Consider the following 16,548-nt stretch of genomic DNA (forward strand, 5'->3'; position numbering starts at 1 on the left):
ACATACCTTTGAAGTAAGATCATACTTGCAGGCTCCAGAGTTAAGATTCCAGTGTCTCTTTTTAAGATACACTTATTTTTATTTTATGTATATGGGTATGTCTGTGTACCATATGGATACAGTGCTCATAGAGGAAAGGAGAAAGCATCAGATTCCCTGGGACTAGAGTTATAGATGATTCTGGGCCACCGTATGGGTATGGAGAATCAAACTTGGGTCCTCTGCAAGAGCAGCCAGTAACTCTTGGCTGCTAAGATGTCTCTCTACCCGCCCCCCCCCCCAGAAACTCTTATATAGAAATACAAATCAACCAAAGCATAGCGTATAGTAGCACACTCACGAGCTCTGGGGTGAACATGGGCATCTTTGGGGCATCCTTGGTCTTCCCTACTCGTCTAGAGATTAAGCACAGGACAAGGTGAGAGAGGAGAGACATGGCCTTGGGGAGTATATTCATTGCTTTTCTTCTTGCTGTGACCAAATTTCTCATAGTCACAACTTACGTAGGACTCAGTTTAGCTCACGGTTCAGGGGATTCAGAGGGCACAGTGGCTGGTGGCTCTGTCTATGGTTACAGATTGCTGTGCCTTCCTGGAGCAGGAAGCAAGGCATCCAAGCTAGAAGTGGGGCCAACCTCCAAGCTCCTAAGCTCCGCTCCTGTTGTGGTGTAAGAGATGTTCTCCACAGGCTCCTGCATTTGAATGCTTGGTCCCCAGTTGGTGGTACCATTTGGAAAGGTTATGGAACCTTTAGGAGGTGGAGCTTGCTGGAGGGAAGTGACACTCTGAACAGGCTTTGAAGTTACATGGCCAAGCCTCACTCTATTTCTCTGTCTCTGTCTGTTTCTGTCTCTCTGTCTCTGTCTCTCTGTGTCTGTGTCTCTCTCTGTCATGTGTGTGTGTGTGAGTGTGTGTGTATGCATATACATATATGAAATGTGATCAGCCAGCTTCCTGCCCCTGCCACCATGCCGGCCTGTTGCCATGTGTTTTCCATCAGGAGCAACTCTACCTTTCTGGAACACTCTCGGCCTAAATAATCCTTTTCTTCATTAAATTGCTTTGCCAGGGTATTTTATCATTGCAATGGAAAAGTAATTCATTTGCACCCATCTTCCATGGTGCACGTCTGTGCTAGACCCTACCTCCTAAAGGGTCTACAAACAGGTCTGCACCACCTGTTGGGGACAGAGTGTTCAAATACAGGAGCCTGAGGGGGACATTTCACATTCAAAACCATGGCGGGGAGACATGTGCCAGTAGACAGGATGGTAAAATCACTTGTGATAAACACAGCAGCTCAGGCAAAAAAGGACCTTAGGGGATGGCAGGGAGACTTTCCGGAAAGGGCCCTGGAGGAGATGCCTTGGCTGCGAATATAGAGGTGTGTTCCAGGATGAGTTGCAGCATCTGGAGAGGGGAACCAGCTGCTTTTACCCAAAGCTGCCAGACAGGTGATTGTTCAAAGCCTGAGAATGTGCTATTTGGGGCCTTCCACATGCTAGACACAGGGCTGGGTCTTCAGAGCCCTGAGGCTCAGCCCAGTCCCTGCTCGCTCCTGCCAACACATGGTGGCTGGTGCCTATGTCCCCCTCCTCATCCTGAGAGGATCCTCTTGTATGTGCACAGTCTCTACCTCTCCACATGCCTCTGTGGACCAGCAGGGGTGTGTAAGCAGACCCTGCCTCCTGGCCTAGCATCTGCTTGTCCCCATATCTTGAAGACATTATTTAAGGTTCAACAAAGAAAGAGGTTCAGTAAGATATCTGTGCGTGATAGTATATATCTCATATGTGAGATTTCAGATGGGAATATAAAGGCCATGAGATCTCATGATCTGAAACTAGAGACCCAAGAAAGATAGGTATGAAGTCCTAAACTAGGGAAATTTCAAACCAGGGAGGCCACTCTTCTACAAGTCCAAGGGCCCAAGCTCCGAGAATGCTAGAAGGTAGACAACCCAGCTCACAACAGATCCAGTCCCCGCCTTTCTCCATCATTTGCTTCTGCTATAACAGCCCTCAAGGACGGGGTAATGCCGAGTGAGGTTGGTCAGGGTCACCCCCTTTATTCCGTCCTCCAGTTCAAACATTGCTCTCTCCCTAACGCATCCTCACAGACACCCAGACTCAATGGATGCCAGCTTACTGTGTGGCTGTTATCCCCTGTTTGTCTGGATTTGGAATCACCTAGGAGACACACCTCCGGGCATGAGGGGTTTTGCAGAGGTTTCGTTGAAGGGAACAGATCCTTCCTGAGTATGGGTGGTACAATCTCGTGGGTTTCCAGGCTGAATCAAAAGGAGAGAGCAAGCGTCCATCCCTCTGATTCCTGACTGCAAGAGTGTGACCAGCTGTCTCACGCTCCTCCCACAGGTGCCTTCCCTGTCATGATGCACTATGTCCTGTCAGACTGTTTGCCGACATCAATCTGTTCTCTCTTCGGGTTTATTTTCCCGAGTATTTGGTTGTCCCTTAGCCTGGTCAGGTTGACTTCAACAATCAGCTGTCAGTAGCTGTCCACAGTGAACATCACCCCCGTGTCTTACAGGGCTCAAGAAGAGCCTGCCATGCTTGTGTGCCTCCCCCCCCCCACTTCCGAGGGCCACTGTGTCCATCCAAATGTCTATCTGAGACCTTCTCTGCTAAGGATTCTGGCAGATTCTTGTTTCCCACTCGCCATCTTGCTGTACTCCCATTTCCTTCTATGGATTCCTTGTCAGCAGGTTGCTCCCTCCCAGGCCAGACTGCAGCATCCTTCCCCAGAGCCCACTGCAGGATACAGTTGTAGGTGTAAGGCTCTTACCTGAGCCATGTGATGAAATTACAATGCGGGACCAAAACTGCTTAAAATAGAAGAGCGGAAATCACTGTTCTCAAATTGTCCCTCAGGTGCTCACCATGACGTCAGCATCAGACTCCCTATGTGCGCTCCCTCTCTTCCCTCTCCCTCTCCCTCTCCCTCTTCCCCTCTCTCTCTCTCCCTCTCCCTCTCTCTCTCTCCCTCTCCCCCTCTCTCTCTGTCTTAGGGTTTCTATTCCTGCACACACATCATGACCAAGAAACGAGTTGGGGAGGAAAGAGTTTATTCAGCTTACACTTCCACACTGCTGTTCATCACCAAAGGAAGTCAGGACTGGAACTCATGCAGATCAGGAAGCAGGAGCTGATGCAGAAGTCATGAAGGAAGGCTTACTTCCCCTGGTTTGCTCAGCTAATTTTCTTATAGAGCCCAAGAAAACCAGCCCAGGGATGGCACCACCCACAAGGGGCCCTTTTGTTCACTAATTGAGAAAATGCTCCACAGCTGGATCTCATGGAGGCATGTCCCCAACTGAAGTTTCTTTCTCTGTGATAACTCCAGCCTGTCTCATGTTGGCACACAAAACCAGCCAGTGCTCTCTCTCTCTCTCTCTCTCTCTCTCTCTCTCTCTCTCTCTCTCTCTCTCTCCTCCCTCTCTCCCTCCCCTCCTTCTCTGTCCTTTCCCTCTCCTACTCCCCACCCCATATCCCAACTCCATGAGCTAAGGCTTCATGGAGCCTCTTTCAATTTCAGCATGACTTCATCATCCAACACAAAGTTACCCCAGCTGTCTCAACCCTTTCCCTTCCTTGTTCTCCCCTTCCACCATTGAAAAACCCAGTACAGGGTGGCATGGAGATCACTCAGCTGATAAAGGCACGCGATGACAAACCTGATGAGCTGACTTCAATCGTGGGGGGCCCACGTGGTAGAAGGAAAGACCTGACTCCTGCAAGTTGTCCTCTGACCTCACACACATGCACACATACACAAAGAAATGAATAAGAAGTATAATTTAACGATTCTAAAAGGCTCAGGGCAGGCTTCACACAAGCCACCCAGTACCTTCATCCCAAGCATCCCTTATATTACCATCTTCTGTATTCAGTTCTTAGACTGCTCAGGAAATCTCCCTCCTTCTGGCATGATGTCTCGTGGCTGTAACCCCAGCACTCAGAACGCTGAGTCTGGAGAACCGCAGCTAGTTCTGGTAAGCCCGGGCTACAGAAAGATGTCTGAAAGCTAAGCATAGTGGTGAGTGCCTTTTATCCCGGCGCTCTGAGGCAAAGGCAGGCAGGTTTCTGTGAGTTCCAGGATAACCAGGGCTACCTGGTAAGGAACTGTCTCAAAAAAAGAAAAGGAAATGCTACCTGAAAAAAGCAGCCCACTTCCCACCCCCCACGCCCCACCCCCACGCCCATTCACGGCTCTGCAAGAACAGGCAAACTGTTCTTCAGAGTGAACCCCAGGGACACAGGGCTCCGAGTTCCTGTGTGCATATCCATTTGGGGCTCATGTCCTCTGCATGCAGGACTGAGACACTGTGGCCAGAACAAACTAATCTCTGTCTCTGGGGCCATCTTTCACCTGTGGACAGAGGCTCATATGAGCTGTGCCTACAGTGTTTCAGGGTTGGGATGACTTGGTTGTGTGTGGGGAACACGCCATGGCAGCTATTGTGGGGTGTTAGCTGCCAGGCAGTGTGCTGTTACCACTCCGCAGGCGTCCATGGCTCCCTGTGAATCACAGAGCCTTCTTTCCTGAAGACATTTTACAAAAAGCAACAGCTGGGGGGGGGGGGGGCTGGAAGGAAAGATGGCTCCATCAGCTAAGAGTTCATACTGCTCTTTCAGAGGGACCCAAGTTTGAATCCTGTAATCCATACCAGGCAACTCACAACCCACCTGTTGTGATCAGCTCTACCAGATCCCACACCTTCTTCTGGCCTCTATAGGTACCCACAGTCCTATGCACAAGCCTGCACTCAGATCTACACATGCTAGTCGACTGATGATGATGATGATGATGATGATGAAAAACAAAAGTCAACTCCATCTCTCACTGACCAGGTCCCATACATCTTCGTCCCCTGAGTCATAAACAGGCTGAGGACACATGCATTCACCTACATGCACATAAGCATTCACCTGCATGCATACATGTATTTACACAGGCATGCATCTACACACATGTACACACATACACACCACACACACACACACACACACACACACTATGATGCTTGCTACCTGATACCCAAAACCCTATGAGAAGAGAAGAAGAAACCTTACCCTGAGTGCCCAGTTGACCAACCCTGACCTTGAAACATGTCAGCCTCAGCTGTCTGTTAGCAGGTGTCAGGCACAGGGTCTCTGCTGGCCACCAGAGGACATGGTGACCCTCTGCACATGGTCTGCATGAGAAAAAGAGGCCTGGGGAGAGCAGGTGCTCACGAGTGTGCACACATGAGTGTGTGCCTGTGAGTGTGCAGGCTGGGTTCCCTGACCATCTGTGTATGCACGCAGTGGTGTGTAGGCATGTCTGTGGGTGTGCAAGAGTACACTCTGTGTGTGGCATGTGTGCCGTATGTGTGCACGGGCACACACACCCTTCCTCCACGTAAGCATCTGGCATGCATCTCTGGGCATCTGATTTATTAACCAGGACAATACAAGGAGAGCTCGCCTATTATTTCTGGTGTCCGCATCAATTCCTGACAGCTTTGTGGAATTGAAATATCTTATTTAATGTGAGTAAGAATCGTTTTAAATATCAACTGTGACACCCAAGGACTCCAACCAAAAAGGGCATTGTGTGTTCCACCAAGCCCTGGAAACAACGAAGCTCTCGTTAGGCAATTATTTGCTGGCTTTCTTGTCTCTTGTCTCTTAAAAATCCAATTATCTGTGGCAGTCCCTCCCCCCTATGGCTAAGCTGGTCAGTCTCCCCTAACCCTCTTCTTCATCTAGGAAGAGGGGACTGAGCTGAGGGGCGGGGTCCCACTGGGTTAAAATCAGGAACACAGTCTTACAAACATCAGGAGAGCCTGTGCATCTTGATGCCGCTTCCTGCCCACCCCAAAACCTCTTCCCTTCATCCTCTGCTCCCCCGCCCCCCATCCCACTCCCTTGGGTCAGCTAACTGAGAAAAAGCTAAGCCCCCTCTGTCTAGAAATGTACCCATGATCCGCAGTGACAAAGCCCCAGGCAGCTCTGGTTGGGTGGTGGGAGAATCTCTGAACAGCCACAGAGCAGGAGGCCCAGTTTGTCTGATTATGAAGGAGAGGGAGCGGGTGTTTGAATTTGCTCTCATATGCATAAAGAAGTTTCAGACACATATTTGAGACGCTCCTAACTGTGAGCTTCTCCACGTGCGGATTAAAGGTCATTGGTGACCAGTCGCTGAGGTGTAAGGAACATGGCACCACCTACTATATGTTTTCTGTTTCGTTCTTTGAGTTTTGATTCATGTGGGAAAACTCTTATAATAAAATAAACGAACCTTTGAAGAGACTGGAGCTGGATGAATCCATGTGTGCAGAGCCGGGCTCGGGCTCCTCTTCCTTGAGAATCAAAGGAGAGTGACTAGGCAAAGGGTTTAGAAGTCAGGCAAGAAAGTCTGAGCTCTCCTGGTGCTTAGGACAAAGGTCATATCATGCCCTCTTCTTGGTCCTCCCTTCTGAGTCTCCCCATGTCAGCCCATAGCCTTCCACCAGTGGCCCTTACATTTGCTCTCTCATTCAGCAGGCTTTTGTACAGAAGCTGCCCTGTGTCTGGAGATGCCCACACCTACGATAGCCACCTTTGCGCCCATTTTACAGATAGGGATGCTAAGGAGCAAAAGTTCATCCAAATGAACAGAAGTGAAAGTCTAGCCTGCAGGAGAGTCCTGGCTCTAGTCTCTCTCACCACATTTTCTCTTGGTGGGGAGCTATGAGATTTCATGATTGCTCCTAATGGACCTGGCTGGCTCTTCTGATTCTGTGTGTGTGTGTGTGTGTGTGTGTGTGTGTGTGTGTCCTGGCAGCCATAGCAGGGGACAATAACTAATATGGTTATTGTCATTACTGGGGCTGCTTATAGTGTGTGCTGAGTTTGCAAACCAAGACCCTGGCTAGCCTACTCCCTCCCATCCCAGGCGGGGTGACGAGAGCTGCCTTCTGTTGCTGTGACTAGGGTTCCCCTGGTAGAGAGGCAGTGAGAAGAAGTGTTACTTTAAATAATAGTACCTGCAAGTCTGAAATAGGTCTCCCAGGCTGGAGCAGTCGCATGCAGGCAGTGAGAGGAAGGCAGCGGGAGTGACGGAGACAGGGCTATACCCGCGCTGCCGGGCCAGGGAGCACACCTCCCTCCGCTACAGGAAACAGAAGGTCATTCCCCAAAGGTCAGGGGTCTGACCTCACAACTCCAGGTGGGCCTGGTGCTGTCTGGCTGAAGAGACCGTGGACGTCAGTCTTCGGCAGACATTGGGTTTCATTAAAGTTTAAATTTCGCCACGCATCACTGACATTGGCAAACAAATTCAGCTTGAACGAGTCCCTGGTGTCTCTTTTGTAATGTGTACTTAAATTCTATGCACAAAGTAGCACTTTTTAAATTTTATCTGTAAAATAAAAGCGACCTGTGTTTATGATAAAGATGGTTCCAGTGGCATAGAGAAAACATACAATCAAAGACGTACACGTCCCTCTCCCAATTTCAGTCCTGGACTCTTCTCCCAAAAAAGAAATAATACATTATTGATATACCATCTCAAAAATGTCTGTGCACCTGTATGTGGTGTGCAGACAATCACACATGCACATACAAATGAGTATTAGTATACACCTATACACTATATATATTGTTTCAATTTATACAAATGATATAATACCAAATAATGTCCTAACGTGAACTATTTTTTTAACTTGGGAATGGGAGGCTGATCTAGGTTGTTTTGATTGGGTCAGTTTGCATAATCCAACCATTAAAGATCTGATAACATTTCACCAAACAGCAACACCCAGGGATACATTGTATCCTTGCTCCTACCCGTCAGCTCTGAGGTTGTTAGCCCCACACATAACCTTGTACTTGGATTTTGATTCATGTAACTCTCCCGTCTCCCTGCTTTGATTTCCTTTCCCCGCTCTGGGTGTCTTGGAGACTTTTCTATTTCATCCCACACAGGTGTTCTTCTCTCACTCAATCCAGCATCATTTATTGATCTAATTCAGGTTTGATGGACGTGTCTGTTGCTTCCTATTTCTCTTTGTTTATCTCTGCTATAGCAAGCAGTGACACAGAGAACATCCTTGTACATTTTTTTTCTAGCTCACTGTTGCAAGCTTAACTAAAGAGCCACCTCCAGGGAGTGCAAGTTCTTGTCAAAGAATCTACATGTTTTAATTGCTGTAGATTTTTGCCCCAAAGAATTGACCAATTCCCAGTGCCACCAACAAACCTACAGGCATGTGTCCCCTCCCCCTTCCCCTTCCTCCCCCTTCCCTTCTCTCTCTCCCTTCTTTCCCTCCCCCTCCTCCCTCCTCCCTTCTCTCTCCCCTTCCCTCCTCCCTCTCCTTTCTTCCCTCCTCCTCCCTCCTCCCTTCTCCCTCCTTCCTCCCCCTTCCCCTCCTCTCTCCTTCCCTTTCCTGTCTTCCCTCCTCCACCTCCCCCTCCACCTCCCCTCCCCCTTCTCCTCCCCTTTGTTCTCGTGTTTTGGCAATCTGACATGCAAATGGGTCTTGCTTTGATTTGATCCCTTTCATTAGCTAAGGAAAGTATATTTTCATGAATTTCTCAGCTATTTCTTATTATTATCCCTCCCCTGGTGGTTTGTTGTTGTTGTTGTTTTAACAATATCAGATTCCACTCTTTCCCTTTTATTTCTTATCATTGTGTGTGGAATGTGTGTAGGGGGTGCTCACCTCCATGGACACACGTGGGAGTGCAGAGACCTCTTCTTCAGCCTTTTCTTGGGTTCTGGACACTGGACCCAGGTCCTTAGGACTCACCAGGGGAAGGTGATATGCCTTTGAATATATTTTTCTCTCTCCAGCACTTGATAATATTATTATTTTCTGTTTTATAATGTTTTCTGCTTGATTCCATTTTCTGCTTGGTTGGTTGGTTTTAATGATCTTGAAAAGTTAAAGAGTTGATAGTCGCCGGGCGGTGGTGGTGCACGCCTTTAATCCCAGCACTTGGGAGGCAGAGGTAGGCAGATTTCTGAGTTCGAAGCCAGCCTGGTCTACAGAATGAGTTCCAGGACAGCCAGGGCTACACAGAGAAACCCTGTCTTGGAAAAAAAAAAAAGAAAGAAAGAAAAGAAAAAGATAAAAAGTTGATAGTCTTGTGTAGATCCACATTTGTAAAGTGCTACTTGTCCACAGTACCCAAGAGTCAAGAACTGCTGGGTGAGACGGGAAGAGCCACAGATGGTGCCATCTTTGGGAAGGAAGATGACGGTGACAGTGTGGTGTTGGGGGAGGAGACAATGGTAATCATGATGATGTTAACGGAGATGACAACAATCATGGTGGTGATGTCATAGCAGTGATGATGGTGGTGGTGTCATAATAGTGATGATGGTGGTGATGTCCTAACAGTGCTGATGCTGGTGATGTCATAACAGTGATGATGCTGGTGATGTCATAACAGTGATGATGATGGTAATAGTAGTAATGGTGATAGCAATGGGATCATGATGATGATGATGGAGAGGATGGTAATCATGATGATAATGAGGTAGCGATAGAAATAATGATCGGGTAGTGATTACAGCAATGGTGACTGTGGTAGAGATGTTGGCACGGATAGTGGCAATGATGGTGGTAATGATGGTAGTGGTGATGGTGATGATGAGGACAGAGACAGCAAGGATGTAATGGTGCCAATAGTGGTGGAAACGTTTATGATAATGGTGACAGTGATGGTGGTGATGGTAGTGGTGGTGATGGTGACGGTGGTGATGATGGTAGCCATGACAATGATGACAATGATGACGGGTCCAGATCACAACTCTTATAAAACTGGCAACTCCTATGAGTGAGCTACAGCATCCTGGCCTTGGCATATCCTGGAAATAGATGGTTTTGAAATTATCCATCAAGCTGGAAAAACACAATGACCCTGAGAACTGGGAAATGATATCAATGAGTCTAACTCCTCTTTCTTCTGATGGAGGAAGAATGGGCCTGCTGGACCATTGCCTAACAATGCAAAAGGAAATCTCTCAGGGCCACCATTCCCATCAACACCGGAAAGTCCCCACATGCCTAGCTTCTATTAGGAGCCTCTTCACTGACCTGTGTCCATCCTGCCTGTCTGTAAAGCAAGTTTGCCAGTTTGCTGTACACCTGCACTCCAGCCACCTGCCCACCAGTGCCACCTCTGTGGTTCTGAGGGTGACGAGTGCCTGACACACTGACTGAGGGTTTGGCACTGAGTCAGGCAAATGGGTGAGAGCCAAGCCCACAGTCTCAGGAGGCTCTGTCCCCAGCTCCACTGTGCAGCACTGTATGGGAAGAGCTGAGGGAGAAGAACACTTGGGAGATGTGTAAAATTTTCTGCCTCTCTTGCCTGTCTCTTCTGATTAATACTTACAACACCGCTCTGCACCTGGCCAAAAACCAAATGTCCCTGTCTTTCTCAATGAGTCATAAGCAGGAGGGTACAACAGCCTCTAACAGAGATGCGTGGCCATGGGCAGGGAGGCATGGCCATGGGTAGAATCAAAGACTTTAAACTGAATCCAACACAGCTGAGCAAAGTCCTGTAGCTTATGGGACAGACCACATCCTACTGATAAGGACCTTGCTGGAATCCCATATTCAGAATACGATGACCCCATGACCTTTGACCCCAAACCCAACTTGACCTCTGCACCTCTGAAACCACCTACTTTACTTAACTGGCTATCTCATCTGTCCTCCAGGTACATGATTACCAGCCTGGACCGCACCCACGCTGGCTTCTACCGCTGCATCGTGCGTAACCGGATGGGGGCCCTGCTACAGCGGCAGACTGAGGTCCAGGTGGCCTGTAAGTACAGTGAGGCACTGGGACAATACTCCTGCCTTCTACCCCTGCTATAAGTCAATGGAGCTCTTCCTGCATGGCCAGGCCAATCATTTCTTGGATTGAAAAGGTGTGGAAGCTCTATAATGTCACACAGCATTTCTCTGTGACAAGGCTGGAGAGTCAAGCACTCCACCTGACTGTCGCTGTCTAGCTCACTCAGTGGGAGCAATGGTTGCCTTGACTTTAGTGTCCTCCAGACTGCTCATCTGGAGCAATGATAACTTAGGGTTCCCATGATCTCCAGGAGGTATTGGTAGATGTCTCAAGATGCCTCGCCCTATGAGGAGGGCAGGGAATGATGTACTGGGGCTGGCAGAAGTACCAAAGGGACAGAGGGTCATCGCTAAGCCAACTTGACCCCTGCTCCCTAGAGCCACCAAAGCCCAGAGAGGTTTCTTCATGTAACGGGGGGAGGACAGTGTGAGAACTCTAGGTCCCCCAGGGGTCACTACCACCCACAAGCGCTGTTAAATAACAGGGAGAGGCCACTCTGGGGAGAGATGCCGAGGGTAGAAAGCACTCAGAAAACCTTATAGTGTTGTCAAAGAGTGTGTGTGGTAATTAGAGAAAACAGCCATAATCAAAAGTGGAGGACAGGCCAGCCCAAAAACCAGCATTAAAGGCAACTCTGTTCACGCCCTAAGAGCAAAACCTGAGTCTCAACACTGGATTTCAGGAAGCCGACCGCTCCAGCTGGAGGAGGCCACAGGGCATCTTCCTTTAGTGCCAGACATGCCCACCTTGTGACATTGTGACATAATGTTGTCATTTATAAAATTCACTCTCAAAAAACATTTATTCAAAGTATAAAAGAAACACACACACACTTCATGTTTGAAGTATGATTCTGATTTTATGTTGGCCACAGTCGTAGCTATCCTAGGGTACATGCAGCCTGTGGACTATGAGCTGGACACACTACCTTCTCATCATGTCCCAGAGTCCTGGGCAGATGGAGCAGGGAAGCCTCCAGAGAGAGACTGTATTCCCAGTGTGCATGCCCATGTGCATGTGAGTGTATGCTCATGTTCAAATGTATTCATAAAGGTTGATCTGCCTTTTGGTTCATGTGTGTAAGGAGAATGAATATGTCTGTGTGCCAGCGTGTGCACATACGCGTGTGTCTTGAATACATATGTCTGGGTCAATCTGCCTCGATACGGCAGTACACATGTTTATGCAGGTATGTATCCTCAAATTGCATTGAGTTGTGTGTGTGAATGTATGCACAGTAATATCTATGAATATGTAGTCTGTGCTCACAGCTATCTGTGTGCATGCATCTGGAAAGATATGTAGACCTGGCCTAGTCTGGTCTTTCATCTGATTGCAGGAGAGAACATGATCTCCCAGCTTTCTCCATCAGTCAGTTCATGTCTGTCTGTTTGTCTGTCTATCTCTGTATTGTCTTCTTGAACTGGGACACCATTCTAAAAGTGAAGGGTACCTGGTGTTTTTCCCAATCCTTCTCTCACCCTTCCCTTGTCTGCTGTGCCCACCTGGCACAGCTGGGGTGGGGGTGGGGAAGGAGAGAAACTGGGTCCTGTGACCTCAAGCAGCTTGTTCCCCAGTGGCTTTTCTAGGGACCCTGGAACTAACAGGCCCCACCTCTATAGAGGGCTTGTGACTTGTGTTCTAATGAGAAATTAATAAGGCAGCTGTCTAACAACTAATGATAATGGCAAAGTCGTTTTTTGAAAAAAAAAAGATTTTTTTACGTGTTTTTAATTACAGCAATTAGAAGGAGTCAATAAAACATCTCCCTGACCCAGCCCCCTCCCTGGCCCCACTCAGAGTCTCTTCTTTGTAGTTTTAAAGTCGCCATAAATTCCTGCCATTGAGCAGGTAGAATGAATGGTCAGGAGGTTGGAAAGCTCTTCAGACTCAGAATTCCTGTGAGCTTTCACCACGTCGGGCCTCTCTGCTCCCCTCCCCTGCCCTCTTCCCCTTCCCTAGACCTCGCAGACACAACAGAACTTGCCATCCCATCCCACAATGCCAAGCTCAGCCACACAGGGGCACGGTGAGGACCTGCTTGTCCTGGGAGCCAAATCCACTTCACTTGTCATTAGCATGCCGCCAACTATTCATTCAAAGCAGGGCCCAGGATCCCTCTGTAGTCACGAGGACTGGGGTGGCACTGAAATGCCTCTGACTAGCCTGCTTTTCCTCATTTCCCATCTACAGCATGAGTGCAGATAAAGGATGTGATAGTGGGGACCATGCAGCCACTTGGGGCAATGTGACAGGTGTGTCACGAGCATTCCTAACTGATGGCTGTGGGGAGCCAGATGTCGTGGTACATGCCTGCCCTCCCTGTGCTCAGGACTCCAGGTCAGAAGGATGCCAGTGGGTTACAGGCCAGCCTCAGAAACATGGCAATATCCTGCCTGGAGAAAAATTTTAAAAAAGATCTTCAATTACTGTACAGTGCCCACCGCATCCCCAGCATTGTTCTGGGTTGTGATGAAACACAAGCAAGGTCCCATTCTCCAGGAAGGCCAAGCAGTCTGCTAATATAATATAACATTGTATCGTAGGATATAATGCAACATTGTGCCATAGTATATAACGTAACATTGTATCATCCTATATAAACCATCATTGTAGCGTAGTATATGACGTATCATAGCTCACAACATTCTATCATAATATATAATATAACATTGTATCATAGTATATAACACTATCATAGTGTATACTATAACATTGTATCATAATATATAATTCAACACTATCATAGTGTATATCATTGTATCATAGTATATAATATAACATTGTATCATAGTTTACAATATTTTATCATAGTATATAACATTGTGTCATAGTATATAATATAACATTGTATCATACCATATTATATTATAATTATGTATGGCCCATGAATTAATGTAATATATTACAAGAAAAATGGAGTGGAGCCATGTGAGAGGAATTGGGGAGGGGCAGTAATGGAGAATGGCTGGTAAGGATATGGAACTAGGAAGGTGGGTGGGCCTTATAGAAGGGAAGAACAGCCCAAGCCAGCGAACAAGGTGGAAAGGCCCTGTGGTATACTCGAGGGTCTGAGGCTGGGGTAGCTGGAGGAGAGTGAGGATCAGAAGAAAGACTGGGGATGTGGAACCCTTGGGATAGACTATGGCACACTGAGCTGTGCTCAGAATTAGCTGGAAGTCACTGATGGCTGAGGCAGGCCTGCGATAGGATCTGGTAGAGAGAAGGATGTTGTTTTCATAATAAATGCAGAAAACCACGAGGAGATACTCAACTGGCAGGAGTGCACCCAACTGTCAAAACCCAGAATCCAACCAGACTACGTGTGAGGGCGATACACCTATATAACTGGTAAAATGGTGAAATTTTGAAAAGTGGAGGGTGGTATAGCCTTCTACTTGCATCTTTGGAATGAGGCCCTAGAGGCCTCCCCAGAGCCTGTGTCCTGCACCATGAAAGGCTGTGCCTAGCATCAGCACCATGTGTCCCAATTCTAGGCAGCTATAAAGATGATGGAACTCAAAGCCAGGATTTCAGGGGAGGATGCCACAAAACCACATTATCCCCCGTCTTAGTCGGGGTTTCTTTTCCTGCACAAATATCATGACCAAGAAGCAAGTTGGGGAGGAAAGGGTTTATTCAGCTTATACTTCCACATTGCTGTTCATTACTAAAGGAAGTCAGGACTGGAACTCAAGCAGGTCAGGAAGCAGGAGCTGATGCAGAGGCCATGGAGGGATGTTTCTTACTAGCTTGCTTCCCCTGGCTTGCTCAGCCTGCTCTCTTGTAGAACCCAAAAATACCAGCCCAGAGATGGTACCACCCACAAGGGGCCCTCCCTGCTTGATCACTAATTGAGAAAATGCCCCACAGCTGAATCTCATGGAGGCATTTCCCCAACTGAAGCTCCTTTCTCTGTGATAACTGCAGCCTGTGTCAAGTTGACACACAAAACCAGCCAGTACACCCCCTAAAAAGAAAAACATCACAAGAAACTGCAGAGTAATCACAGGAGTGACTGTTTAACATTAGGCTGAGTTAGCCATGAGACGCTGAGTAACACTATTTGTGAAGACATATAGGTAGGTAGCCCAGCATTCGGAAGAGAGGTTAGCCCCCGAAGAGGGCAGAACAGGAGAGAGAGGCAGGGAGGGGAGGGGAACCAACTACCAACAGGGTCATGACTCTTGTGCTGGAGGCTGTGGTACAGTCAGGGGTGTTGACTATTTTCTTCAAATTACACATATAATTATATTCATGTTCGTATGCAATATCCATCTCACAATTTAAAGGTAAGTAAATGCAGAGATGTACTCTGCAGTAGACATCTTACCTTACTGGTCCTTTTAAGCTCTAACAAAGACATCAAGAGTGAGCTGCAGGCCACATCCCACTGTGCCTCCGGCCACAGTCCTCCTTCGCTCTGGGGGAGATTATCTGGAAGGCTGGATAGGCCCTGCAGGGCATAACATAGTGGGTGGGTAGATGGATTAGCAGCAATTAGAGAGTTAGCAAAGAGAGTGAGGAACATCCTCCCTTCCTCAGCCCAGCTCTTGCACTGGCAGGCTGGCCTTCTTTGCCACCCCTTGGTCAGGTCAGCACATCCCGGCTGTGTGCCCAGGGCTGAAAAGGGCAAACATATACCGTGGGTGCTGCCTGCCCCAGCCAGGGCTCTCTGAGCAGATCCTAGAGCTCCTGTGATAGAGGCCTGGGGCCTGGGAGTTACAGTGAGACAGGAACTCTGTGAAGTAGAGGGTACAGGATGGAGTCTCTGTGAATAGGGACCAAAGCTAGCCAAGCCCATCCTTCCTCCATCCCTCCTACTGTAAACATATATGCATGCCCACCAACAGCCATCCACACACATGTGAAGACATATCCAACTATCCAGCCCATCACACACATGCACATGCACATGCGCATGCACACACACACATGTACACATATACATTTACATAGCCAACCATCCAGCCTGTCATACACACATCACACATTCACACACATTCATACACACACACATACACACACTATATATATATTTATACAGAGAGAGTATATATTGCATATACACTCTACATATATACATTCCTCCACATATATAACCATCCAACTATACATAAAACAACAGTCATATACAATCCATCCACTCATACATGCAAACAGCACATGCATATGCATGCACATACATACACACACATACACAATGCACACATGTGCACACACATGTGTGCACACATCACATATGTGTACACACACATAAGCACACATGCACAAAAACATACAAATATGCACATACACACATGTGTACACACCTATATACATGCACACACATATACACATGCACACACATACATAGCAATCCCTAACCCTTATTTATGTCTCAGTTTAAAAGATACCTCCCACACATACCAACCTGAGGAAGGTTTTGCTAGCACTTCTCAGAGAACTCTGTCCTTTCCTTCCCAGCAGTTGTCATAGATGCCACTAAGCATGTACTTGTGGACTTGTCTGCAGGGCCAGACTGTAAGCGCCATAACCAGGTCCTTCTTTAAAATGTTTTATTAATTGTATGCATCTGTATGTGTGTGTGCATGTATATGTGCATGTGTACATGTGTGTGCATGTGCATGTGCATGTGTACATGCGTACACGTGCACGTGTATGTACATGTGTGTGCACATGTGTGTGCATGT

At 47.7% G+C, this 16,548-nt stretch overlaps 1 protein-coding gene across 2 annotated transcripts in view; it reads left to right on the forward strand.

The window, feature by feature from the left end:
* Nucleotides 1-16,548, forward strand: part of Sdk2 (sidekick cell adhesion molecule 2) — a 291,117-nt gene that overhangs the window by 151,987 nt on the left and 122,582 nt on the right. For both annotated transcript variants that reach the window (XM_052195691.1, XM_052195692.1), the window contains exon 3: nucleotides 10,716-10,822. In XM_052195691.1, coding sequence (XP_052051651.1) covers nucleotides 10,716-10,822 — 107 coding nt within the window. The remainder of the gene's footprint in view (nucleotides 1-10,715; nucleotides 10,823-16,548) is intronic.

This window comes from Apodemus sylvaticus, chromosome 10, assembly GCF_947179515.1.
Source record: "Apodemus sylvaticus chromosome 10, mApoSyl1.1, whole genome shotgun sequence".
Classification (NCBI taxonomy): Eukaryota; Metazoa; Chordata; class Mammalia; order Rodentia; family Muridae; genus Apodemus; species Apodemus sylvaticus.